At 49.5% G+C, this 25,506-nt stretch overlaps 7 protein-coding genes across 7 annotated transcripts; 6 read left to right on the top strand and 1 right to left on the bottom strand.

Annotated features, from left to right (window-relative positions):
• Positions 1-86: 86 nt before the first annotated feature.
• On the top strand, positions 87-1,642 carry F5J12DRAFT_723554 (signal peptidase 22kDa subunit; the record flags this gene model as incomplete). The annotated part of the gene is made up of 4 exons (XM_051741463.1): positions 87-150; positions 457-533; positions 842-957; positions 1,516-1,642. Coding segments are annotated over 4 exons (384 nt in total), but the record flags the coding sequence as incomplete, so codon positions are not given.
• Positions 1,643-3,751: 2,109 nt separating this feature from the next.
• F5J12DRAFT_684288 (uncharacterized protein) lies at positions 3,752-4,460 on the top strand (the record flags this gene model as incomplete). Its single annotated transcript, XM_051740286.1, has 2 exons — positions 3,752-4,047; positions 4,379-4,460. Coding segments are annotated over 2 exons (378 nt in total), but the record flags the coding sequence as incomplete, so codon positions are not given.
• Positions 4,461-6,105: 1,645 nt separating this feature from the next.
• Positions 6,106-9,421, bottom strand: F5J12DRAFT_843964 (kinase-like domain-containing protein). The gene is made up of 12 exons (XM_051746242.1): positions 9,197-9,421; positions 8,714-9,138; positions 8,542-8,630; positions 8,378-8,483; positions 8,016-8,330; positions 7,888-7,953; positions 7,786-7,835; positions 7,680-7,724; positions 7,534-7,623; positions 7,372-7,484; positions 7,198-7,313; positions 6,106-7,142 (listed from the first exon to the last, which is right to left on the bottom strand). The coding sequence occupies exons 2-12, from the start codon at positions 8,970-8,972 to the stop codon at positions 6,355-6,357; spliced, it is 2,037 nt and encodes a 678-aa protein (XP_051598385.1). The 5' UTR covers positions 8,973-9,138; positions 9,197-9,421; the 3' UTR covers positions 6,106-6,354.
• A 503-nt stretch (positions 9,422-9,924) lies between these two features.
• Positions 9,925-10,260, top strand: F5J12DRAFT_243171 (uncharacterized protein). The gene has a single exon (XM_051738554.1). The coding sequence runs from the start codon at positions 9,965-9,967 to the stop codon at positions 10,178-10,180; it is 216 nt and encodes a 71-aa protein (XP_051598384.1). The 5' UTR covers positions 9,925-9,964; the 3' UTR covers positions 10,181-10,260.
• Positions 10,261-10,361: 101 nt separating this feature from the next.
• Positions 10,362-11,968, top strand: F5J12DRAFT_843954 (methyltransferase domain-containing protein). The gene is made up of 6 exons (XM_051746241.1): positions 10,362-10,730; positions 10,787-10,818; positions 10,870-11,001; positions 11,055-11,143; positions 11,209-11,619; positions 11,682-11,968. Exons 1-6 carry the CDS (start codon positions 10,492-10,494, stop codon positions 11,754-11,756), a joined length of 978 nt encoding a protein of 325 aa, XP_051598383.1. The 5' UTR covers positions 10,362-10,491; the 3' UTR covers positions 11,757-11,968.
• A 283-nt stretch (positions 11,969-12,251) lies between these two features.
• On the top strand, positions 12,252-14,150 carry F5J12DRAFT_921897 (uncharacterized protein; the record flags this gene model as incomplete). The annotated part of the gene is made up of 9 exons (XM_051749300.1): positions 12,252-12,602; positions 12,691-12,874; positions 12,949-13,013; positions 13,077-13,182; positions 13,253-13,396; positions 13,457-13,513; positions 13,569-13,632; positions 13,690-13,915; positions 13,978-14,150. The coding sequence occupies 8 exons, from the start codon at positions 12,252-12,254 to the stop codon at positions 13,778-13,780; spliced, it is 1,062 nt and encodes a 353-aa protein (XP_051598382.1). The 3' UTR covers positions 13,781-13,915; positions 13,978-14,150.
• A 5,191-nt stretch (positions 14,151-19,341) lies between these two features.
• Positions 19,342-21,438, top strand: F5J12DRAFT_906515 (uncharacterized protein; the record flags this gene model as incomplete). The annotated part of the gene is made up of 6 exons (XM_051748793.1): positions 19,342-19,409; positions 19,465-19,817; positions 19,871-19,982; positions 20,042-20,633; positions 20,687-21,190; positions 21,244-21,438. The coding sequence occupies 6 exons, from the start codon at positions 19,342-19,344 to the stop codon at positions 21,436-21,438; spliced, it is 1,824 nt and encodes a 607-aa protein (XP_051598381.1).
• Positions 21,439-25,506: the final 4,068 nt, after the last annotated feature.

Genomic DNA, 25,506 nt, shown 5'->3' with positions numbered 1-25,506 from the left:
GGTCGCTAATCTGCGTATCCTTTATTCGCCAAGCTCACTGACGCCCACCCCGTGTGTTGGGATATGGCACGGACAGTTACAATGCCAAGGCCAAGCGTTATCCTTTCAAAGAGCAGGAGTTTGGGTTTGTTAAATTCGATATCGATGCTGGTCCGTCCACATCCTCCGCTATTTCGTCCTTTGTGTTCATTCTCTGTCTTACCCGATTCGATTTCATTCGCGTTCGTTTCTTGCCATGGCAATTACGCCAACTGTGCCACTAACCAATGTTTGACCTCAATCGTCGTGCTCGTACTCTTCCATTCTGTTTGACCCACACTATACCGGGTCACTATTCCTCCGGCTCTTCGAAACTAAAAATTCCTTCCCCGTTCCGCTCGTTTAATCTATGCTTCGATTTGCTACGGATCACTTGGCGCATGACGCAACTGTCGAACACGCTGACGTCGAACACAGACCTTAGCCCCTTGTTCCACTGGAATACTAAGCAGCTCTTTGTGTATCTCGAAGCAGAATATGCGAACACGCAAGGAGTGAGTGGTCTTTGTCCTCCATGATGTTACTAGCTTTGCATGTTCTCCACACGTGTCCTCCACGTCTAGGAGAGCGTTGTCTACGCCCTCTTTTGGGCATGGAAACGTTGCATGATCCGTATCGCGCTGCAGTGCGAGCGAGCCTTCTTTTTATGCACAGTTTATCTGCCTTTATTGAAGCTTTGCAGCACTAAACATTACTGATCGTTTTTGTCATGATATGTTCTATTTCAATTTTCAATACCTGTGCGCCCCCACCGCCATGCTGCTTTCCATTCGGTCTCGATCGCATTCCTGTCGAAGAGCAGGTGAACAACACCATCGTCCTTTGGGATCGGATAGTCCGTCGGAAAGAGGACGCCCATGTTGTGGTAGCCTCCGGACGCAACAAGTATAAGCTTAAAGAGCTGTATGAATCCTTCAAGTGAGCCTTTCTTTATCTTCCTCTGCTTTCCGTGTTGGCATGTGGGTGTGTCACCTGGGTTTTGGATTGATGTGCTGCGATCACTTTTGGAGTGGTCCCTTAGTGCTTCTTATGGTGTGGTCGATTGTCTTTTCATCTCGTTTCATTCATTCATTCGTTTATCCGGAGTGCATTGCAACCAGGGATGTGCCGCGTGTCAGTGTCCTCTCTGTTGTGCTGCTTGTCCACAGGTAGCTGTGAGTGACGTTGCGATGCTTGCACATGCACACGTGTCATGATAAGCGCCAATGACACGTCGTTCACTTCTACGTTCAATCCTTTATCCATTGCTTCTCTCCATTCCTCGCATGTGTTGCGTCATACAAAGTTTCTTTTCTGCCCTAGCTGAGGTGTGGTAGCTTCCGTTACATGATGCAAGTTCGCCTAATTTAGCTTCTTCTCATTTCTACCTGCTGGCCAGCGTGGTTTCATCACTAACCCATCATGCCATCTTTTCACTGTGCCCGCTGCTGACCCGACGACCGTGTCTCTGACAATCACTCTGGCGTTTCGATACAGGAATACATCCCCTGCCACATTTTCACTCAAGTATAACGTGATGCCCTATGTTGGACTGCTGATGTACGGGGAGGCGGCACGGACGGAGGGACATGAGATCCCTGAGGCAAGAGATGCGATTGCGTGAAGGGTGGTCGGGAGGGAGGGCTCTCATTTATCTTCACTGCGCAGACACTGGAATATGGGCGCACGTGTGTCCGGTAGCTTTTGTTTGGAGATGTAAAATCTGGTTGAATGATAATGCTGACAGTAGCCTGCCAGACCTGGTACCAAAGGGTATACCACCCTTACCAGGCACCAACAGCACTTGCCCAACACAATGGATCCCTACCGATATATATGGACAAGTGCGAACCAATATTAGACGAGTCTGTTCAAGCCATGATAACGAGGGCCGCATCAGCACATCCAATAAGACTCAAGAGGGAGCTTCGAAATTATACGTAACTGAGAGTGACTTGTCAATGCAACAGCGCACTAAGACGCAGTGAGAGTTTTCGTTGCAGTGTCGTCCGGAAGGCGCAGACTCAGAGAGTGCCCAGCATCAAAAAAAAAAGGATGGGTGTAACTGATAGGTGTGGTGATTACGGCAAGGTCGTACGCAGACCCGAGTGGACTGCGGTTCGTCATGGATTGGGTAAAACATTCGCATGGTTTGTGGAGGATGGAGAAGGCGAGGTCAGGGACTGCACCAGTAATTCACAGTATGTAATTCGCCCCAAATGTGGAAATGGTAAGCGGATATGTATTTCGGAACCAAAAATGGGGCAACTAAGAAGTATGAACCCTCGACAAGTTTGTCTTAGCAGCAATGAAAAACAAGTATAATGCCAAGGGGTGTTTTCGCATTAGTGCAGTCGTGTTGTGGACCGGAATAGTGGGCAGACGCGTAGCAGTCGGTCTAGCACCTGTTGCACGCCATCTTGAATTTTTTATTTATTTATTTACTTTTTCCCTGTTTGCACTAAGTGCCGGTGGATATGAAAAATGCGAGTGAGGGGAAATGAACAGTGGAATGAAAGCAACAGCTTATTATCTCGAGAGGAGATTCTGATTAGTCGTTCGTGTTGCCATGGGTGGATGAGTATTGGAGGGTTGTTCAGGCAGGCGCTTGCGTGTCCCGATGGGGATAGGGACTTGATAAGAAAAGAGGGGTAGATTGAGTTTTTGCGACCGAATGGGAAATTTGATTGGATGTGGATCCGAGAGTCTGGTTCGTGACCCCCCCGTGACCCCTCCATACACACCCGCATGCTCGTCCCTCGACTACTTCTTAAGTATAAATTCTTGACGCCAGAGCTCCCGTCTAATACCCCCCCCTCTCTCCTCAAGACGACACGGCACGATGGCCTATTATCCCACCACTCAGCATGACGGCTGTCCGGAGGTTCCATGTACCTCGGACTACGACTCCCGGTTTTGTGTTCAGGTAACGCTGGTTGTCCCCCACTCGCACTTCTCCTAATCCCCTCCAAAGCCAAGGGTCAAACGATCTTTTTCCTTTGAAGAATTGCAATCGGGTTCATTCTTTGAATCCTTAGACGAGTCGGACCTCCAGTTCTATCGCTTGTATGGTCAGCCGGTCCTCATCCCTTCCAATGACCCGTGCGATGGCTTTGCTTTGTCCAATGACCCTCCGACGTTGCATTATCCCTATTTTCACGAACAATGGTCGCTAATTGCCTCGGATCGCGCCCCTCCTCCGTTCAAGTCGTATGCTTTGGTTGGTTCGCTGGGGGAGGCACCTGCATACCAGCTTGTCTCTCCCGCGATTCCATCCACCACTGCAACGTATTCTCATTCTCAGCCGGCCCAACAATCGGTCAGTTGACTGGTCCTATCAATGATCTAATCGCTGAATGCCTTTTAGCAATCACCCGCACAGTCGATGTATTCGTCGACGAATCCGTCCGAGTATCCGCCCATCGATAACTCTTATGTTCAGGACCTATCTCCGTTGTCACAGTATCCCAACGTAGACTTCTCGTACGTTGACAATGGTGACAACTCGGTCGCGCCGATGCTTGGCACCGGTGATTCGTTGATGGATCACCTTCCTGCCTCCTCTTCTTCGGTGTCAACGATCCCTTCGTCCTACTTCCAGTGTTCGTCTCCTCAGGACGAGAAGATACCCTTCGAGCAGACCTTGCCAGCTGCACCTCAACCGCCAAAGTCATTTACAGCTTCATCGGCTTCGGAGTCGAGTGATTGGACGGATAGCGACTCCAAAACTCATGTGACTGTTCCAAGCCAGGCATACCCCAATAACGACCCTGTTCGGGTGAATGCATCGGTAACATATGAACAAACGCCTGCGCGCGAGTATACGACTTCCGCACAGGCGCCGCGGCGTCGGACTCGATCCCCATCTCCGAGGACTCATCAACTTGCGCGAACTTCTCTGATCGCACAGCAACCTCACTCCAAGGGCAAGTCTATGGATAAGAAACCGGCGCTTGCCTGCCTATTCTGTCGGGGGCGGAAGATCGCGTGCGGACCTCCACCACCAGGGACTAAAGAAAAGACGTGCAAGTAAGTCTTGCCTACCTCTTCCCTTTTTCTTTTTTCTCTTTGCCATTCTTGTTGGCGACTAGACGGCTGTCTGGTTAGTCCTGTGCAGCGTTTCCCTTATTGTCTGACTTGTGGACGCCTTGTGGGAACGCATTCCGCTCCGAGGGATTGTGAAACTGTGGGTCCCGTAAATGCCATCTTCGTTGCTTTCGCACCGGCATGTGGCATCTCCTACCAATTCCCACCTCTAGAGGCGGAGGCATCCATGCCTGCTGATTTGCGTACCACCTCTTCGATATTCTGTTGCCCATGATTCTTCGTAAACATTTACTGATACTCCCTTTTCAACTAGTCAATGTGCTCGGCGCCATTTGAAGTGTGAATACCCCCTTGAGAGTCGACGCGGGATGCGCAAGCGCAGGTCGCTGGTCTCACGGGCTGGGTCACCGCCATCAGCGCTCTCTGGCTCGACCGTAACTTCGCCAGTGGTAGGAGCAACCAATGGAACGAATGGACCTTCACCAAAAATGGAGAACGCCTCTGGATCCACCAAAGCCTTGTACAAAGGGCGGAAACGCTCATCGGATAAGCAGACGTAAAGAACTCTCATCATCCCGTTTTGCCGCCCCGGTCGTTTCTCTTGTTTTGGTTGGGTGTCCCCCAAATTCATTCCTCCTATCATTTATCTACTTCGTTGCCTCGGCATGTTTTCAAGCGACGTGATATTCTTCTTTCAAGGGCATATGGGTATGCGCATAGTTTATAGGTCATTTGGTATTCTCCTCGTTTTTCACCGTTTTGCTATCGTCTAGTTTCATGTCTCACATTTTATTCCTCGCATGAATGAAGGTTACCAGCAGACAAGAACCAACCCCATGTAATATGTGACACTAGGGACTTCATGTTATACCCAGTCACGACACGTTTCTTTTGTCGCGTAATTTCAGTAGCAGGTTCCGCGCCTTTCTGTACTGGATACGCTTGGGCAACGATCAGCGCTTCCTGTTGATCGTGGATCGCTACAGTTAAAGTTGCATTGCATAGAAAATTCTTACCAGCATAACAATATGAACATCACTCTTTACCTTCTCTACCTTCAAATACATTTCTACTGTGAGCCCTATTTCCTGCATGCAAGACCAGTCCTTACAGAAAATACCGCCAGATCGCGCAGCTCACAAGCCGTATACGAATCCTTTTCTGGTCCGAACTTCAAACAGATCGACAGCAAGAATCTTCTCGAACTGCTTCGCACTGCATCTCCTGGCGAGCGCCACTGGGAGCGCGTCCATTATTACACTGATAACATCGTTTCGGAACCGCGCGCGGTAATACGTACGCCGCATAGCAAAAACCCTCACCCCAATCCGCACTGCTGGAAAACGTTCTTTTTTTAACACAGCCTCGCTTCGGGAATCGAAATGTGGGTCCGCTGAACGCCGTGTTGTAATTGACAACTTGAGGTGGGTCCGATCACTGTAGAGCGATGGCTATAAAACTTGCCAGTTGTAGGATGTACTTGTAATACCAGGTAATACCACACGTTGCGAGCATCCGCAGGACTGCAGAACTCTCGACCCTTAAGGTTGATTGCACCATCATCCATCCGTCGTCGTCGCCGTATCGAACGCATGTCAGTGTGTTCGACGCCTTGTTCGCAGCTCCCGGTCCGAAGGCAGCTGATGTGACTTAGGTTGCGGAGGGGATCTTGGAAACTTGCCCCCGAGATCTGCACGCATGCACCCCACTGCGTCGGGTAGTTTCAGGGACTCGAGCGAACCTGTTCGCATAGGTGGAACAATTTTCAAGTCTCGCCCAATGAGCCCGACCTCAATTTTGCCTAGTATATTAATTATTCGGAAGTTTAAGCTGGAGACATATATCTCTTGGTCACGAGCGGCGTCGGCCCTGAAGCCGACAGCTTGAGCTCATGGGGCCCTGACGGGGACTAATGGCGAGAGTAGTGGTCCGCTTGACGTCTCGACCCTAAAATCATGTGGTGATCGCGAGTGTTGCTAGCGGATCTACATTCACGAATACAAGCCTTGAATCAGACAGCTGCACAAACCCACCACCGCGATCTGGATAATACAGATACTTCATTCATTCATCCATCATGATCATGTACATATACGTATAGATCTGTGGTCACCATATGAACGGTGCGACCTAGATAGAGGAATATGGGAGTGTAAGCCAAGCCAAGGACGTAAGAATGGGCAACACAAAACGATAATTAAACGAGAGTGTGAGGTTGAGAGCATACATCACTATTGAATCAATGGATAAGAAGTCAAAAAAAGTGGAATGAGATAGGAGGGCAAAGGGCTAAGCCCTGCGCGCCATCTTCGCTGGCGAATGACGAGAAGATCTCCTTGGTTTCTGTGGAGGGGTCGGAACCTCGCACTGGTCCATATGTTCCTCCTCAATTACCATGCCCGCAGCGGCCTCGTGCAACCGCGACTTACCGCCACGCCCTCTCCCTCTCGTTGCACGGGTAGTTTTTCCATTGCGTCCCGACTCGCCTACAGCATTAATTCTTTTCTTTCCGTCATGTGGTTGACCATCTATGTTTCCCCTACCATTCGGAGCGACGCCATCGAGATTCCAACCGCCAGCCTCCGCCCCTCCGCCCCGCCCCTGTTCGCCATCTCCGCTCGATTCAGCATCAGCCCCTAGCTTCCGCTTCCCCACACGAGACGGCGGCGAAGCACCCGCCGCATTCAACATCTGCCATGATGGTTCAAGTAGTTCTTTGTCGTGTTCCGCGGCATCGGCTAGAACCTGGCTTCGTCGTTGGAGTGCAATTTTGCCGTTGCGGTGCTGCTGATTTAGCTGAAGCCGTTCCAATTTCGTGTGCATACCACCGTGGCCATCGGCATCAATTTCATCGCTGTGTATCGCGGCGTCCATCGAGGCGATGTCTTCATCGGCGAGAGATGTCAAGGAAGAATCGGCGGGATCAAGCGATAGGATAGACGAATCTTCGCGGATCTCTCGGTGCCCATGATGGGACCCTTCTGAGGTCCGATTCAGCCATGGATGTCCCCGCGCTGCAGAGAGCGAGAGACGTTTCTGTGGATCGTATTCGAGGAGCTGGCGGATAAAGTCTTTGGCTGTTGTCCGAAGAATGCGTTGGTCCATGTGTTCTGTAACGTTGAAGTAGCTCACCTAGTTCGCTCACCCCTGCGCAATCGAGTGTACTCCAATCAATGACACGCTCCGCTATGCGGATCTTGATGTCACGCTGGTTTTCGTCTTCAACGAACGGACTCGAACTGGTTAACCTGAACACAAAAGGTGAAATGTCACCGGGGCGTCTCACATATGAGAGTGAAAACTCACATAGAGAATACGATGACACCGACGCTCCAGCTATCGACGAGATGACTGTAACCTTCGTCACTATTCTGCGTAACGACTTCAGGCGCAAGGTAGCTTGGTGTGCCACACATCGTCTGGGGCAGCAGAATCAGCATGAGATGAAGTCGTGCGCGAAACACTCACTTTAAGGAAAGTAAGGCTATCGACAACTTTGGCGAGACCAAAGTCTGCGACTTTGACGATGGGAGGGTTGTCAGATGTCAACAGGACGTTCTGTCGGTCATATTTCATGAGACAGGATTAGGTCGCAACATGTCTATGCGACTCACTTCAGGCTTAAGATCTCGATGTGCGATCCCTTTACCATGGATATACTACAAATGGGGCGGAATTCAGGCCACACGATACCATACATAGAACAGAAAGAGGACTCACAGCAAGTGCCTCGCAGATCTGCCGTGTGAGATGGATAGCTATGGGCTCATCTAGATGGGAAGAGATCAACTACATGGAAGATAATATGACCAGTTAACTTACCAAGGCCACCGTGTCTGAGAATGAATTCGAGGAGGTCACCCCCGTCCACATACTCCAAGACGAGATCTGAAGCCGATAAACTCGTCAACACGCCATTGTGCATTGCTAAGAAGGGACAAAATTCTCACCGATGTTATCCCCTTCGCGAAACACTTCTTTGAGTTTACAGATATTGACATGATCTAGGGTCTCAAGGATACTGATTTCCCGAATAAACGCAGTATCCTTCTGATCCTTATCAACGTTCCGTGAGTTTTCCTGTGCATTATTACGACGAATTCGGCTTTCTTGGATCATCTTTATGGCAAACCATTGACCGGTCGCGCGCGAAATTGCCTTCATCACCGTAGCAAAGGAACCCTTTCCTAGCTCATGACTGATATCGTAGAATGCGTGCAGACCTTTCTTGGGCGGTCCTGCAGCCGTATGACGGTATATAAAACCTATTCAGGTGGTCAGCGAGGCTGACACGAACGACAACACCACGTACGATAATCTTCCAGACTCCCTGGTTGTGGTTGGGGTGTACCGAATGCGATTTCATTCCCCTCCTTGAGGATGGCGGTCTTGTCTTTACCAATTCTAACGCCATTGATCTGGGTCACAAGGAAAATGTGTGTGAGAAAGCGACGCGAGCCTGCACGAAATACATACCCATGTACCATTACTCGAGTAGTCCGCTACGATCACAGCGGACTTCTCGTCCTCCTTGCCGTCCCAGATGATGCGACAGTGTCTGTTACCTGAGGGAGAGCCACAATGAAAAACGCGTCAATGCAATCTGTTGGGTACATCTAACTTCATGAAACACGTGTGGCATACTCACTGACTCGACCGCCGGGTAATACAACCTCGTTTACTTCTGGGTTACGCCCGATGCTGACTGTTGGCGCGATCTTGAAGAAGTCAATGCGGCGCAGCTGGCTTCCGCACGGCTGGAGGAAACCCCAGAGATGAGAGTTGGCGTCTGGGCCATTCAAAGGCTGTTGGGAGGCACTCTGCGTGGATTGTGTTGCTTGTTGAGTATCTTCCATGGAATCTTCAGGGTTGTAATTGTCGTGAGGGGTCTGAATAGGTGGATGCATGGTGATGTCAGGATGATTTCCAGGTCTAACGCGGCGAGAGGACGGTATTCAGATATGCGAACGCGGCGCTTGGTTCAGGGATCCTTTTGAGTGGGTGAAGCTTTGGAGAGAACAGTGAGATTCGCCGAGGTTGGTGGCAGGAAAGAGCAGACGCAGAGTTCGTTCCCTGTTTTTTTTTTATATAGCACGCGGAGGCAAAAATAAAGTAGAAAAAAAAGACTTGCACGATAACGCTTTGAAGACGCTTTGCCAGTCCACCCACAAGGACAATCGAAACGGCAGACAACCACGCCTTCCTATTGCGGACTATCGTCGCTTTGTAAATCAATGGGTCAAAGCAAATGGCGGAGATATCAAAGGCTCAAAGCCACCGGAATAGAGGCAATATGAACCTGGCACCTGTGTCGCCCACCCACTAATCAGGCATGTTGGATCTTACAACATGGTCACCAAAGCACATGGAGATTGCACTTGGATAATCAAGTGGTTTGCTTTGCTTGTCTCAGCCTGTACTACAATATCATGATCAAACACTATGGAACCTCAGGGAATGTGTCTCCCTTGACCTTGACGGTCAACAGAAGACATTCAGGCCCTGAAGAAGGGGGATGTCTCTTGGCAAAGCCGCCTGGTCACCTGGATGTTCACTTTCAGAGGACACATCCTGGTGCAAATTACCTTAGCAAACGTTAACAGTGGAGATGCTGATGTCTCACGCATGGGAAAGGGAGCAGCATCTTCCAGATATGTACTAGGTGCATGCAACCAGTTGAACACCTGGCATTGAGGTGTGCATCATCTTTGTGCTGGATAAGGTGATCGAAGTTCAAGTGACTTAGATTACCTAATCTTCACGTGATCACTGTAAATTTGGCTCCGTTCACTGATCACAGACTCAGTTTAGAATTTGGTGCGGAGATCGAAAATGTTCGGATCTAGGCCCTGTCGATCACAGTGATTAGATAATCAGACAATTAAGTTGGCAGAACAACATGTTATGGGGAACAACCAGTCGCGTTGAGGGGCCTCAGGCCCTCGGGGTTCAGTGGGTGGTTGTGTGGTACTTACAGTTCGTGCAGCAACTCGAATTGTGTGGCGGCCTCTCGTTGTTGACATGGTCCTCACGTATGCCCTCGATTCTACGTCCCACAGCTGTCAGTCGTGCTGTGGCGTGGATAAAGGGGCCCACACAGCCGGGCCAACGTTAAGCTCCACCCAGGTTCAACAACTCATTGGGCATAGAGTTTGTTCTGTAGTTGCAAAATCAGAGACCTGTAGGAGGATAAGGAGTGACCGAGAACGTGAGAGCAGAGCCTTGGAAGTTCTCCCAGCTGCGTCCCTGACTTGGCGGTGGCCACGCCAATTGAAATGGACGGCGGGTCTGTCTCGAGTCTATCCAGTTATTATTATGTACGTTGTACTATTGGAGTGATAGAGTTTTTCTCTACTTAACCATTCAATATTTCTCAAACTCTCCTTCCTCTCTTTAACCTCAACAGCCAACTGGACGCACGTCGCCATGCTCGCCGTGCGCAACTCTCGATTCACACTGTGCATCCTGGTACTAGTATTCATATCTTTCCTCTTCTTTGCCCGCTCCGACCGCCACCTGTCCCTTCCATTGCCTCTTCCGCTGCCCTTCTCCGACAGTGCGCTGCGCGAGAAACTGATGGTGGAGGAATTCCATTACAACAGAATGCTCGAGGGGAGAGCAAAACTCATTGAAAAGTGGGGTCCGACCCCTAGCAAAGTCGACCCGTGTGTAATTATAACGCGCGCTACTTTGGGACGAGAGTGACTAGCATCTTGCATAGATTCCCTTCGCATGGCGAATTCTACACTATCTGTACGTCCGTCTGTGGAATTGCCTTGTCGTTGTAATGCTCACATTTCACAGGGGACTTCTTCCTCCCATCTTTCAACTGTCCCCACCGTGTGGAACGCGTCGGCGTCATGGGAGATGGTGGCAAATGGGTCTGTGGGTTAGAGCGCATCATCCACAAAAGGAAATGCGTTATGTATTCGTTCGGTAATACGGCGCGCCGTCCCTTTCACGCTGCGAGGTGTTTATTGGTCTGACAGGTATCAATGGCGAGTCTTCCTTCGAGGCTGATATCATGAAAGCAGCGCGCAGCTGCGAACTCTATGGATACGACTTCAGCGTTAACTCCGTAAGCACCACCCTGTCCAGGAAAATCAAAAAAAGGTGTACCGATTCAACTGTATCCCTTTCTAGTTCGGCCCAGAGATAGACGAGGATCCTGAACTCGAGCAGCGTTCACATTTCTTTCCATATGCACTTGGCCCCAAAGACGCCCATTCACCCGTGGACGACCCGAAAATGTATACGCTACGGACCCTCATGGATAGGAATGGGCACGACTTCATCGATATCCTCAAAATCGACATCGAGGGAAATGAGTATGACTCGTTCGAAGCGTTCATCGATAGCTTTGGCGGAGAACCGCTCCCGATTGGCCAGCTTCAAATCGAGATACATGTATTCAAGGATCAGCCATGGAACGACTTTGCAAAGGTATTGAAGTGGTGGGAGAAACTCGAAGCAGCAGGTCTGAGGCCGTTCTTTTCGGAATCGAACCTCGTCTACACGAACCTTATTCGGGGCGCGCGTCCAGAACTTATCGAGGTGTGTCCTTGTTCGCTTAACAATATCGAGGTAGGGCAAGTCGATGACGATGTGGCATACAGTATTCTTTCATTAATATCCGAGGGAACCACGAGTTGATATCGAGTCACCCGCGGCGCTACTCTGTTGTGCATTGACAACTGCCTACCCTACATCCCTACCGTACCCTGGGCTCATCACCGCGGGGACACAGCACGCACACTCTTTCCGCGAATTCCAATATACTTGTTGAATACGCACACTCGCGGACCTCGTGAAATAATGGTACAGAACACCGCCTCAGCACTCCTGTCATAGATAGACACGTATACTACAGCTTCGTTGAATTCACGCTCGTTTTGGATCCGGAACTAAGCAAGGCGCGCGCGAATTAGCGCCAGGACTCCGGAGGATCTAGCTGATCATAGTAGGGCTTCCCCTTCACTGGAATATTGGCGGTGGGGAAACCAGAACCCAAACCTAGCTGCAACCAATAGCATTCGATGGCGCTATACCTGATGACCATGGCATCATGCCCATGTTCCCGCAAATAACCACGTCACGGTACGTTGCTGACTGAGCATGCAGATTGAGTGAGGTATATAGCTGTAGTTCGTCTTCCCCTCACTTCCCTATCATCAAACTCATCGAATATGGCTTCCAATTTCTCCAGCATCCCCGTTGTTGACTTCGCTTTCATCTCCGACGAAGCAAAGCGACCAGAGTTCATCGCACACCTTCGCCATGCGCTGATCAACGTCGGCTTTTTATACCTCAAGAATCACACCGTTTCTAAGGAGCTCATCGATCGTCTCGTTAACTACATTCCCCGCTTATTCGACCTCCCTCAGCATGCAAAGGAGAAGATCGTTATGGCTAACTCCCCGCACTTCTTGGGGTACTCACGACTTGGTGCAGAGTTCACCAAGGGAAAGACAGACTATCGGGAGCAGTTTGACTTTGCCACCCCTCACGAAACTCAGTGGCGGCCAGGTGCTCCTAGAGTATTTGAGGCTTTGGGGTCCTAGTCAGGTATGGGTAGCTTCGTCTTCTTGGTCCGAGCTAGGCATCTCATTTCCCCTAAATTCACAGTGGCCAGACGAGGACCTTATCCCCGGCTTTCGCCGGGTCATGGAAGATTACTTATTGCAAGTGCAGGCTCTAAGTTACTATTTCATAAGCTTGCTAGCAGAGGCCTTTGGGCTTCCCTCCGACGCGCTTGCCAAGTTCTATGACTCAGCCGAGTGCATGCAGCACAGGGGAAAGGGACGGTCAAGTCCTTCGTAGCGCGCCCGCATTCGAGACTGCGGAGGCTCACCTTCACTCCATTTTAGGTGGTGAAATACCCAGCCAATAACGGCTCACTTACCGATCAAGGAGTAGGTCCTCACTACGACGCCGGGTTTTTGACTTTCGTGAGAACCTGTTTTCTTTCGAATGTTGTTCTCGGTGGTATCTTAGACGCATCCCGTTCAAAGCTTCTCCAAGCTTCTCCACATCCAGGTCTCCAAGTTCAGAACCTTACTGGGGATTGGATTGATGTACCACCTATTCCCGGTACGTTTGTGGTCAATATCGGAAAAGGTAGGAGGATAGGGCCCTCTAATTGGGGAGTGGCTCGTCATCCACCAACGTGACTTAACCACCTACGCAGCACTCGAGTTTGTTACTCAGGGGTTGGCGAGAGCAACCTCTCATCGTGTACTGTCTCCGCCAGTCGGATCAACACCAAGATATTCCGTTCCATTTTTCCAGAACATCAGTTTGAATATAAGGCTTGCTGACGAAGTTCTCGATTGTCAGTGCTCTTTGCTCCGTGCCCTTGGTGAAGCCCTTCACTGACAGACAATAACTGAAGTTCCACCTGAGATCTTAAAGTTTAAAGACTTGCGTGGGAATCCTGCCCAGACTGATTGTGAGTGGTCTCTCCCCTTTGTGACTCATTTCTCGCCAACCGACAGTTTATGCAGCTGTGAACTTTGCTGAGTTCGACCAGGAGCCTTCAGGGAAGGTCAACTTGATTGGAAGAGTCAAGTTAGGGTCTGCTCAGACGTGATGTCGCAGCGCTGATACGGCTGTACTTCATTGCAGGAGTCATCCTGATGTTGCTGAACGCCATTACCCGAACCTCTTCGAGCAATACTTCCCCAATGGCTTGCCAAAACAGGTCAACGCATACTGATGGGTTTAAGTTGTGTGCTTCAAGCCGCGTTGCCAGTGTCGCGCAGGACACGGATGTGTAGAACGACTCATACAAATATCACTATACGCGGAGCCCAGACCAGGATCGTCACAAGCGGAATGGTTGTGCGTGAGAGTGCGTACCCTGTCCTCCGCACCCGTATTGATGCTGCATTGTATTATATAACCTTCTGACAGTTTGAATTCAATTGATGTTGTATATCTGAGTGCCTCAAATGATGATGATCGGCTGTCGTACTGTTCGTTTGCACAGGTACTAGTAACGCTGATAGTGACAATGCTGGGAGGCATGGCACAGTTGGAAATGTATATGATTGAAATATTGAAGTGTTTGCTTGTGGGCTATCGAGGTGCTCAAGGTTGTTATTTTCCTGAATGGTACAGTTTGATCTCATGCCTCTCATTGTATTGGCCCACGGCACTCTTCTGGCCAGAAATTCTGCTCGCACGCGTAATGCTGAAAACTGAAGATGCATCTGAACAAGACAACTTCCGACTCATGTACTACATGCTATCATATCATGCTGGCACATCTCCTATCACGCCCTTGTCTGGGCATGCGGATGCGGATCCCTCCTGCTGTGCTGTGCCATTTGAACCCTGGGGGTATATATACTGGTGCTGCCTGTATGCGTGGCTCATCTCATCTCATCTCCTTCCTCTCTCTCTGTTGAGCATCCTGTATCAGCATATACGCTTGATCGCTAATTGATAATCCCACACGCGTGTCCACGTTCTGTCGTTGTCGTGATTCGTCTTGAGTGTACTCACCCTACCATGGTGAGTTCCATCTCGAATATTCTCGCTGGTCAGTGCCGAGAGAATCGCTCAGTCAGGCATGCAGTTCTGTGAAACTACGGTGACCTGCGGCTTCAGTGATTGCTAGCAGTAGCCCTCGGAGACCTCTCATTAGAGAATAAATCCCCTGGACCGTATTTGGCTACCCTTGGATGGCAAATATGCAGGACCATTTACTTGTACCTCAATTTATCCATTAGTGTAACCATGTGATCTTGTAACCTCGAGATCGGTCGCCAAGGGTTTGCCTTGCCGCCCGTGTTGAATGCTCATTGTTTTCTTTTGTGTGAGCACGGACGTTGCGTTGGCCACTATATTGTCGTAGATTTTCCAGTTCGACGTTCCTTCGTGGTTTCCCCGCACACTCACTGACCCTGCTTTATTCAGAGCGTGGAAACGATGACCTCACTGGTCGAAGGCAAGAACGATGATTCCAAACCCCTGTGACCCAGAACGGGTTTCAATATTTCACCGCCGACACTTGTAACGGTTTTATTTAAGTGCTCCGCTGGTAATCGTTACGTTTTTCAGGTGGCCTAACAACATCTGTGTATGGTGTGCCGCGGGGGAAGGCCAGTTACGTGTATCACGACACTCAATATCCCTCGTCAAGGTCAAGGGCGTCAAGACAGTACTTCCACATCGCCCTTGTTGCAAGTATCGTTGGATATCAATTCCTTAACGCGAAACGGTATTCACTGCCAGGGTTACCCCCCTTTTTTCATGCGCGTGATGGGCAGTTACGCGCTAATATACTCTGCCTACAGTGAATCAGGCCCATGGATCCTTGCAATAAAATACCCAATCAAATCGGATTTATTTACAGGTTTTCACTGGGAAACTCCTACTGGCACCTCAGTGTCACCCGACTACGAGGTGCCACAAGTGTCCTGCTAAGGTAATCGTAGCCTTCTGCCGTGTCTTCTTTCGCACTTTCAACGGTCAACATTCCCACAAAGAATCATCATATCTTAGCCCCGTTGTATCTACCTCTGGAAAACAGGTTCTTGTACTATCTGCAAGAGACCGATAGTGGCTTACCCCAACTTTGGGCTTCCCTCTCAATACTGGCTTAAAGAAGTGCAAACCCTTGCGCCTTCTTTATGATAACTCCGTCGCGCCTGCACTCTTGTTGGCCCTTACTCTCTTCCGCACCAAAACCTCCTCACATGTCAAGAACACCACCCAAGCACAAATAGGTATTGCCCCCATTGCGGGCGCCGTTGGAGATGTCGTCCTGCTTTGTCTTGATAACTTACGTAGCAGACTTAACATACGCGAGACTCGAAGATAGCCATGATCGCCTGCTTCCAAGAGCTGCTCCTTTGTTATGATGTCTTCCCGCTAACAAAGCCTTTTGTGTGCTGCGGGGAGGACTGGTATCTTCGCTCTTGTAGACGCAGGAGCCGGGCGACCCTTGGTCTGTCCTTTCTGGCTCTTGGGCCGCGCCGCCTTCCTTGCCTAAGGCTGCTACCACTGTATTTCAAACGACCTTTCTCCGTTTTCGTGGCGTTGCAACTCAAACCGTCTGCTCTTGCCCGCACTCCCTGTCTTTGTTTGCAGCCGAGTGAGTCATCCCTGTAGTGCCAGCATATTTCGTGGAGTAGATCAAGAACAAGGACATCTTCCGCTCCTCAAAATCAAATCTTTCTGGCCTTCTCTGCCTGTCATACTTCTCAGATGCTTTCGCCGTGACACGCTAACAATTCCGACACTACGATCTCACTAGTTTGTCTACAAGCAGGGGCACCTCTGCAACGACAGTGATGGGTAATCTCTCCACCGAGGTTCCTCGGAAAATTGATGTAGAGGCACCACATTCCCGATGCACACGCAAGCTTACTTCATTCCCAAGCCAGGCTGAGCACAGACATTGGTATCAACGCGTCACGGGCCATGTGTGTTTCGAGAATTACGCAACGACTATAGAGATACTACTAGCCATCACACAATCACTGGTTCCTCGACTTGCCGAACAACAACAACAACCTGATACGGTTATGCGATCTTCGGGGGACTTCCACCTCAATAATATCGTGACTGTAAAACTAAAAATGCGGAATATTCTAATTCCGGAAAGGTGTCACATACAAATGGTAATCTGTAGAATCGGTGCTGGAGGGGCCACTCTACAGGACTGGAACTGCAGTAGGACCCGTTATCTATGTATCGTATATCACATGTCACACGGGCAGAATCATCAAAGAGAGACTGTGCCAAATCTCGGGGCACACACGCCGACACTCAGTTACTATAAGAATTCAATTGAAACTGAGGAGGCTGTGTAAAAAACAGCCACTGAGCTACTTCATCAAGATGTGACAGTGGTTATTAGGGGGATTGCATTGCATGTCTATAGGTGCCGCTGGGTGTCACTGAGAGTAGCTGCGGTAGTTAACCACGACAAAACATACCGAGGGTGTCGAAATCACCCCAATTAGCACCTCATGTGCACATGGTTCAGCAATCGGCTTCCCGCGTGCATAGGTACTTAATATTTCTGGTGGGAGAGATGGGAAAGGTTTTGCAGAGGTCAATGGGAGATAGCGAATGTAGGGAATAAACGGAGGCCAACTGCCGTAGTACGTAGCAACGATCGACCTTCAGAAATAACACTTACTGTAACCCGCAAGTTGACTAGGTATATAGCACACGACTAGAGTAATGGCTCACTGGCACGGAGAAATTGATCACCAGCAGCTAGCACTTTGTTCCATAATTTGAAAACATCTTCCGAACCCCTCGTAACGGATCACAGGTAACTGTCAAAAGCCACGGCCCGCTGGAACTCCCAAAGTTGCGAGATCCGAGTGTCGAAGTGTGCTACGATATGACAGGTTCGCTCGGATCCGTCTCACTTCGATCTCAGTAGACCTGGGATTCCCTGTCATCCCGTGAGATTTGTCAACAATTAGAAGCAGGCACCGCCATGGCTCAGGGCCGAGGGAGTTTAGGTAACCCATCCTCCGCACCCGACGGGAGTCGATGTGAGCGAGCCAGTTAACAGCTATAGTGGCCGGTTCACATTCACTCCCACATTCCTCGACAAAACCTCGGAGTAAACGTTAGCCAATAAAATTTTGAAACATTGCCTTGGAATCATGCAGCTCGCTTGGGAAACAGAAGCAGAGAATTTTGTAAACCTTGTTTATCACCTACATATCATGTCAGGGCCTCTCTTATCGACGGCAAGACGTTAATATTGGGTAGGGCGCACGAAAATTGCCTTGAAATTAGAGGTCAGTATGAATTTTCGGATTCGTAAGGATGGGTTCTTCCGCGGGGTTGATTTTCAGGGCTAGCGATTCAGAGGTCAGTAAGGTCCTTCAGTCTGTGGGGTGACGTAGAGAGTAGGGATGTGGCAATAAGATTTTGATATCGTGGGAGGAGGTATGATCGGGAAACGTGCATCAACCATATTTCCACAACCCCACGTAAACGTCGAGATCTCTCAAGGTGGAGAAAAGAGAAGGGAAGTCTGCCGTCTGATGTCCCTGGTGCTCACCACACGTGACGGAAATTGGAATAAATGTTTGCGTCTAGAAACCGCCGATTCAGAAGGCCAGTGTGGATGATGAGGACTCAGATCAAGGCTAGGCGGCGTGATGTGAATGCCAGAAACGAATACCACCGGTCTGCAAGCTTCGTTGTGCGAAAAGGAGTATTTGTAAAGTCAGATTTCATGGCTTTTGATGAACGGACCCGAGCTATTGAGTACGGCAGCCAGTCACATGCCCTCGGCATATGGCAGATGTGAAGGTCCTCAAGCGGCAGCCAAAAAACCTACTGAGTGTCTGCACGTGGCACTGTCCTGCGGTTACACCACGTGAGCTTGTACACCCTTCAGTTGCTCGACATCAGAGCTGCTGCGGGTTACCTCGCGGAGTCTTCTCAATCTGTGTCCTTCTCCAGAACTTTCGCTCGATGGTCGTTCGCTGTGATGGAAGTTGCGGGGAGCCGGCGGTAGGGTAAATCTCGTCCGGTAATGACGGAAGCAAATCATATTGGGTGCGGGAGCACCAGTTACAGCAGAACACACGAACTGGTTGGTTGCATGGTGCGGTGCATAGCCACGGACAGGCTTGGCATCCGACATTCGTCACGGAATGCAACTCTCAAAGCCATGTCCTCTGATGTCCTGAATGCACGGACATCAGGTCTAATACAGGAAAGAGTTTTCAGATCGGTTGGCTATAGAAGAGGTGATCGAGACAAAAATGCGCTTTGGTACCAGGACTCGGGGGAGGGACAGTTGGGAGTTCACGGCGAAGACTCGCCGTTCGTGGGAGAAGGAACTTGATCCATGCAGCGGACGAAACGACCCGCCGCTAGTAATGAGGATGACGATACTGTGACCCCGGGGGTTGCCGAGGAAGGTGGTATCCTGATCCTGATCCGAGATCGGCTTACGTACACACAAAACCCTCTGATGAAATGTTATGATCAAGTCCATATCCATGTGCCAGCGCTCGCGTATTTGAGGAGAGCCTCGATGTCCCGTTAAATGATCCAGAAATCCACCCACGTTACAGGCTTTTGCCTCGTCTCGCGGTCGGTTGTTCATTTCATGCGTATCCTTCTCCAGCGTCCATCCAACTCTCTTCTTTAGTCTCTTCATCGGCCTCCAGATTTCTCCTTCGTCATATATCGTACGCCCCACACCTAGTCGCTCGCTGCCCGACCCTCAGAATTTTCTCACTCCAGGTTCAATTCTTTTCGTGTATATTTAGCAACATTTCTATAATGGCCACCAAATCGTTCGACATGCCCCTACCTGCACTTCAACGGGGCAAGGCTTGCTTACGATGCAGGTAAGGCTACTTCCCTCTCGAGTACTTTTTCGACGCTGAGCGCTTGCTTGACCAGGAAACGGAAGATGGTACGTCTCTTTAAGTCTTGCCGCTATGTGTCAGCTCAGATGGCTATGCAGCGATGTGATGGGATGAAGCCCACATGCCAACAATGCGTCCGTGCGAAGAAGCCAGAATTGTGTCAGTATGACGATGGAAAGACAAAGACCAAGACGCAGATGTTACGGGAGAACATCGAACGCCTGGAGCAGCGAATCAGAGAATTGGAAGATCCGGATTATGTTTCGCCTGTGGTCCCACTGCAATATCCTCAGTTCCACCGGCGATCTGAGAGTGATTCCTCGTCATCAACCGACTCGCCAGAGAGCACTGTGTTTTCAACACCCCATTCCCCCTTCCCGCCGTCCGGTATGCTGCTCTCCTTAGCCTAGGTTTACCGTATCTCTCACTTGGCTCTGCAGTGACAAGCTCCCCCCAAGAGCCCTGGGTCCAATTTCATATGTCGCCTTCACCGACACCTAGTGATGCATGCCAGATGAGCCAGCAGCCATCGGCGGAGTTTGCACAAATCCTGTGAGTCGCTTAATCTCTCGTTCCATCTCATCACTATACCTGTGCTCGTGATTATCCAGGGTCGACACGTTTGCACCACACCGTCATCAGTGCCTCCTCGGTCTTCACATAGGACGGCTACGTGATTCATTCACGAAGCCGCTTTCGGAGCAGCACCATCCAGTTCTAACAAACGCAATCTTCTTGTGGGCTTGTTATCTCTCGCGACCGGCGCCACTGAGCGAGCACGAGTATCATTTTCTTAACCGAGCTCTTGAAGCACTGTCCGATGGTCTCCAACGCAACCAGTATATTCTCGATGTCATCCAAGCATCCTGTTTGTTGTCTATTTACTTCCTGTCAAATGGGCGGGCGATAGAGGGCAGTTGTCATGCAACTACTGCAGCATCATTAGCCATGCAATGTGGGTTGCATGGTGTCGTGGCAGGGCAAACGACTTTTGAATCATCAGGGGCATTCCCACCCTGTAGGCTTGATCAGCCGAAGGATGCTATTGAGCAGGGAGAGAGGATATTGACGTTTTGGCAAGTTTTCATCATCGATAAATGCTGGTCTGCAATCCTCCAGAAGCCTGTAATCATCCCTGATGGTCCTGAAGGATGTTTGTCTGCGATTATGCCTTGGCCACAGGACATGAAGGAGTATGAACTGGTAATAAATCCCATATCGTTCTTCGTTGCTATTTGCTGAATTTTATTTATCAGGGGCAAATCAACGGCTACCATCTTTTTTCTACTGCATTGAGTTACCTAGAGGACGGCGTCTCTAGGCTCGGCGACAGCTTCTCTGCAATGACTCTCCGGATCAAGGCTTCCGTTCTTTTCCAGCATGTGCATCACTTGACATGTCGCTGGGAACAGCGTAGACGATTGAACCATACTGGTTATTTGTCAACGACCGAAAACTACGTTGGACTCACGCTGCCCAACACATTCTCAGACGAGTTTCAAGCCCTTGAACAAGCCATTTCGCGCTTTTTGTCTTCCCAGATCCCCATCCATCAGTTGGACTCTGCCATGCCGGAGGATAGGCAGGCCTGCATCACAGCGTACACCCTAGCCAATGTTGCGATGATCAATCTCAACTATTCCCTTGGGGATGCAGACCCTGGGGCTTATGAGAAGTGTCTTCGAGCTGCAAGGTGTTGCGTGTCTCTGGTCGAGTACATTGCTGAGACGGACTATGAATTCCTGGACCCCATCTTTGGAGTAAGCATCATCGAGTTATTTCAAGATCTTGATCTAAATTTAGACTCTTATAGCCGTGTTGGTCATTTGTCGTGGATGCTCTAGTTCGGGAACTCTTCGCTATCGAAACATCGTGGCCCCTGGTCAGCAGCGCTGATGTGCGTCATGAAATTGGGACTATGCTTTACGCCATGAACAACCTCGGGAAGCGCTTTCCATCGGTCGTTTACTCCCTCTCCAAAGTACAAAAGAGGTTGTCTGGAATCTAATCTCGCACAGAAACTGGCTCTGTAACCGCTGGGCGGCGGCGTGTATTGTTCGCTTTGGACAATGTTAGAGACTCATTCGACTTCTTCGCTGGACGATTGGACGCTTGGACACTGAACGCTCACCTTGATGCTTCTGTTTCGCTATAATGTCTTCGCCTCTTTGGAGTACGAGCCTAATGGACTCAAACATATCTACATGGACACCCATCTAATTCTGGACAGTTTATACGGACGCTGTTTGCTAATGTTAACTACTCGGACTAAACTTCGGACTTTACGGACAGTTTTTCGAAACGAACCTTTGTTTTAACTCCACTCCGCTAGGCGAACATTTTATCGCGCTTTTTTTTCTTTGTTCTTTTCATATACTTTTACTACCTGGCACACATTTTGGCACAGGCCAAAAAGAACGACTTTTTTCCGGACACATGAACCCTAGTCTAGACGCTTCACGCACGCTTCGATGGCTTTGGACTCCCGTTTGTCTCTACGATGCTGAACGATCTCGCTGAATCGAATTTGCTGCAACCTGTCACTGAATTATTGAAATGACAAATTTGCGAGCTTCACAACGAAGCCACCTTTACTGCAACACAAACGAAGGAGTACAACCGTTTGGTCCCAATTAGGGTATGCGGTACGAAGGGTAATCGTGCAGTGTGAAGACACGTCTAGGAAAACAAGCCGCTCGGAAAAGTCCTTGGGTTGCTTATGACGAGGGTGCTGTATGGGTACTACGGTGCCTCGAGGGTAGTCCCATGCAAACTGCACGCACACGTGAATGAGGTTAGCTTTGAACGAGAAGAACTTGCTCTTCTCATGGTGTTTACAGTCGCTGCTGTTAAAGAACCTCCGGCCACGTCCTGGAATACTACAAGTAAATGGACGCTCGCCAGTGTGTGATCGCCGGTGACCCAGAGGGGCACGTAAGGATGGACAGATTATAATCTATAGACTCACAGACTCACGATCCAAGGAAAACGATGATGTAAACGTCTGCTGATACTCGTCGCACCTGAATTCACTGCGGAAACGAGATTTTAGCAGGGGGCATAACCGGATTCTCCAAATGTAGATAATCCAACCTTGATTTTTTTTTGTAAGATATAGCTGTTAGTCTGAGTAAAGTCCGACTCCACGATTTTTGAGTAACATATCCAAATAATCCAACGTAGGCAAGATCTGAATATAGTCAATACACCAATAGCCTGACCTCTTGCACATGCATTTCCCCACTCTGACTATGCTCGACTCCATCGGCCATAGTCCAACTATAATACCATCGGAAGAGTGGCTCTTGCCGCCCTTGCACCCCTCAGAAAAAATAATGGACTTTGCAAAAATTTTCCTTGGTCTCCAAGTTCACTGGTTTGCCATGTACACCATGAACCAACCCAAGGTATGTGGTACTCAAGTCCTCTGGCCTATGCACTCACCTCCAAAAGTTCCATATCAATGCTAACCAGGTGGTTCCAACCTCACAAGCTGACGAAACCAAGTTTGTTGGTCCCCCGACAGTCATCAAACGTAGGCCACACATCCTTCGACTTCATGTCCCAACCAGCGTCCAAAATGTTATGCTCTCTTTCGAGCCAAACTCCCAAGGCCCTGTGGTACATGTGGCTAATTACTGTTCATGTGTCTTCCACTCATGGCCATACACCAGACCATAGAAATCTCCCTAATGATGATGTCACCAGAGCTTGGCAATGATACCTTTCATGCAACTCAAGCGTGTGTTGTCGACTTCGGTGCTAACATTGGTACTGGTGGGGTTAAGTTGGAGTCTGCAGATGCCCATGTTTCAGCCGTCTCAGTAAGTCATTGCATAATTCATTTCCTTGCTGATGGTATTACATAGGATCCTCTACTCGTCAATGTTGAGCCACTTCCTGCCATGCAAGGACCGTTCGGATGTATTCCAGACCATTTCCCACCTGCCGACAAAAGCCAGACAAACCCTGAGGGTGGTACTGCCCTGCCTATCACCCCTCGTGTTCCTCTCATTGATGAGAGTGAAACTGAGCCCAAAAGTATGGAGGAGACCCCAACTGCGGCTGTCAAGGTACGTTGTGACTCATGAACCATTCTTTTCTCGATATTGACCTCTTTCTAGAAAACTACTTCAGAAATACCAGTCTCATCTCTTCCCACGCAGGTTTCTGGCCCCTCCATTAGGCATACTTTTACCCCAGACAGTTTTGCTGGATCAGAGATGTTTGATACTGTGAGTACACAACTGTTGTGTGTAAGTAAACTTCATCATTTGTGTTGTCATGTACTCATCATTACTCAGGAAAGATGGGCCCAAATTCAAGAGGGACTTATTGCTGGCCAGGAAAATAATAAAAGATGTCGCATGCCCATATTCTCTGAAGCTAGTACCCCCACCCCTCCCACTAAACGCTTTTGCAAGTAGTACTTGTCTTTTTTTGGAACTAATATAATGTTCACGTGATCATTAATGTTGTGCACGTCCTCCTGCTACCTCCTCAAGGCCTCACACTCTATTCACTAAGAACACACCTCCAATGGGGTTCCGGCAATGCAACTGCAAATCTTTCGGGTGTAATGGAGCGCTAGTGCCTGCACATACGCGATATGACCTTCATGCGAGGACAAAAGCATCCCAGATGTCACAGCTGCGTGTATCAGGGCATAGGGTCATCCATTCAGTCGTTAAAGATGCAGGGCCCATCTCACGATTATTTCCATACCCTATATGCATGCCTGCTCCCCCCCCTCTCACCTGATGTCTCTTTTGCTGACCCGCCATGTACTTCGACCTGCACTGTAGAACAAGAGATGCTCGACCACGGTACTCTCAGTGGTGAGGACCTTGATATTCTGACCTTTGGCAGTGCACTACCAAATCTGGGACCGAACTTCCATAGCCCCGAGGCCTTGCTTTCCACTGTGGACTACTTCCAAGAGTACAACGCAAGGACGTCTGCTGGTGCTTGCCCTCTCACTTCATTTCATGCCCACCATCTCCCTCCTGACCCAGAACAGCGTGCCATGGAATGTCAGCTCCAACATATTGCAGAAGAACTTTGTGATGAGCAGAACAATAGTCGGAACAATGCCCTGCCCCTTGATTATGATGATATGTCCTACACTAATGGATCCTGGTCTTATGCTGATGAAACTGATCATGCCCACAACGCAGAGGTAGTAGATGGCCTCCCCCACCCCAGTGTCGATGAAGATGATCCCGATCCCTTCCTTATCGATGAAGAGGTGCGATCAGATAACCTAGACCTCGCTGACATCCTGGAGCATGTCATGGTCATACATGCTCTCATATCATGGCTCCATCTCCAGTTCCATCTCCCGCGCATTGCATGCAATGCGCTATTGGCAATCCTCACTCTTCTACTATTCTTTCTCAACCCAACTGCTACCTCCCCATTCACAACGCTCCAGTCAGGAAATCGCCTTCTCGGAGTCAATAGACCCATCCATACGTTACCAGTCTGTCTGAATTGTCGTGATGTATACCCTCTGGCCTCGTCACCACATTGTCATGATACCTGCACATCCTGCCACGTTGAACTTTTTCTTCCAGGGCAGACTCTACGTGGCAACACTCGCACGCTGAAGACTCCAGTTATTAAGTACCCTTATCTCCCACTGTCTGAGCAAATTGCATCAATCCTCAAGATTCCTGGCATTGAGGCTACTCTCAACAAGTGGCAAGACAAACCACAAAAACCTGGCATGTATATGGACATATTTGATGGCAATATCTGCCGCACGAAGCTTAAAGGTCCCGACGGCAATCTGTTCTTTTCAAACCAGATGAATGCACGCGGTGGTCCAAATGGCGAGCTTTGCTTAGGTGTGAACTTGGGCGTGGACTGGTATGCTCTTCCTGCTGACTTTATGATTTGACTGAATGTACTTCACGACAGGTTTTCATACATTCGGAGCAATATCACACCATCCCATTCATCGGCTCCAACATTGTTCTCGATCTGTAACCTGCCACCAGAATACAGGTAAGTTTTATGATATCCTCGCATCTTTCTTCTCACACAGCTTTGTCCTTCCTTGCAGGTATTGGAC

This window comes from Pisolithus orientalis (genome assembly GCF_024613125.1).
Source record: "Pisolithus orientalis strain OTSU chromosome Unknown F5J12scaffold_23, whole genome shotgun sequence".
Classification (NCBI taxonomy): Eukaryota; Fungi; Basidiomycota; class Agaricomycetes; order Boletales; family Pisolithaceae; genus Pisolithus; species Pisolithus orientalis.
Note: the sequence above shows the minus strand (reverse complement) of the source record. Positions and strands in the feature narration are given on the sequence as shown.

Excerpts from the sequence above, each read along its gene's own strand:
- F5J12DRAFT_243171 (XM_051738554.1), top strand. The coding sequence starts at position 9,965 with ATGTTATGGGGAACAACCAGTCGCGTTGAGGGGCCTCAGGCCCTCGGG.
- F5J12DRAFT_843954 (XM_051746241.1), top strand. The coding sequence starts at position 10,492 with ATGCTCGCCGTGCGCAACTCTCGATTCACACTGTGCATCCTGGTACTA. Across the intron at positions 11,002-11,054 it reads ATGCGTTATGTATTCGTTCG|GTATCAATGGCGAGTCTTCC; the intron begins GTAATACGGCGC and ends TTGGTCTGACAG. Across the intron at positions 11,144-11,208 it reads ACGACTTCAGCGTTAACTCC|TTCGGCCCAGAGATAGACGA; the intron begins GTAAGCACCACC and ends ATCCCTTTCTAG.
- F5J12DRAFT_843964 (XM_051746242.1), bottom strand. The coding sequence starts at position 8,972 with ATGCATCCACCTATTCAGACCCCTCACGACAATTACAACCCTGAAGAT. Across the intron at positions 8,484-8,541 it reads ACTCGAGTAATGGTACATGG|ATCAATGGCGTTAGAATTGG; the intron begins GTATGTATTTCG and ends CTTGTGACCCAG. Across the intron at positions 7,143-7,197 it reads CGCAGGGGTGAGCGAACTAG|CCAAAGACTTTATCCGCCAG; the intron begins GTGAGCTACTTC and ends TTCGGACAACAG.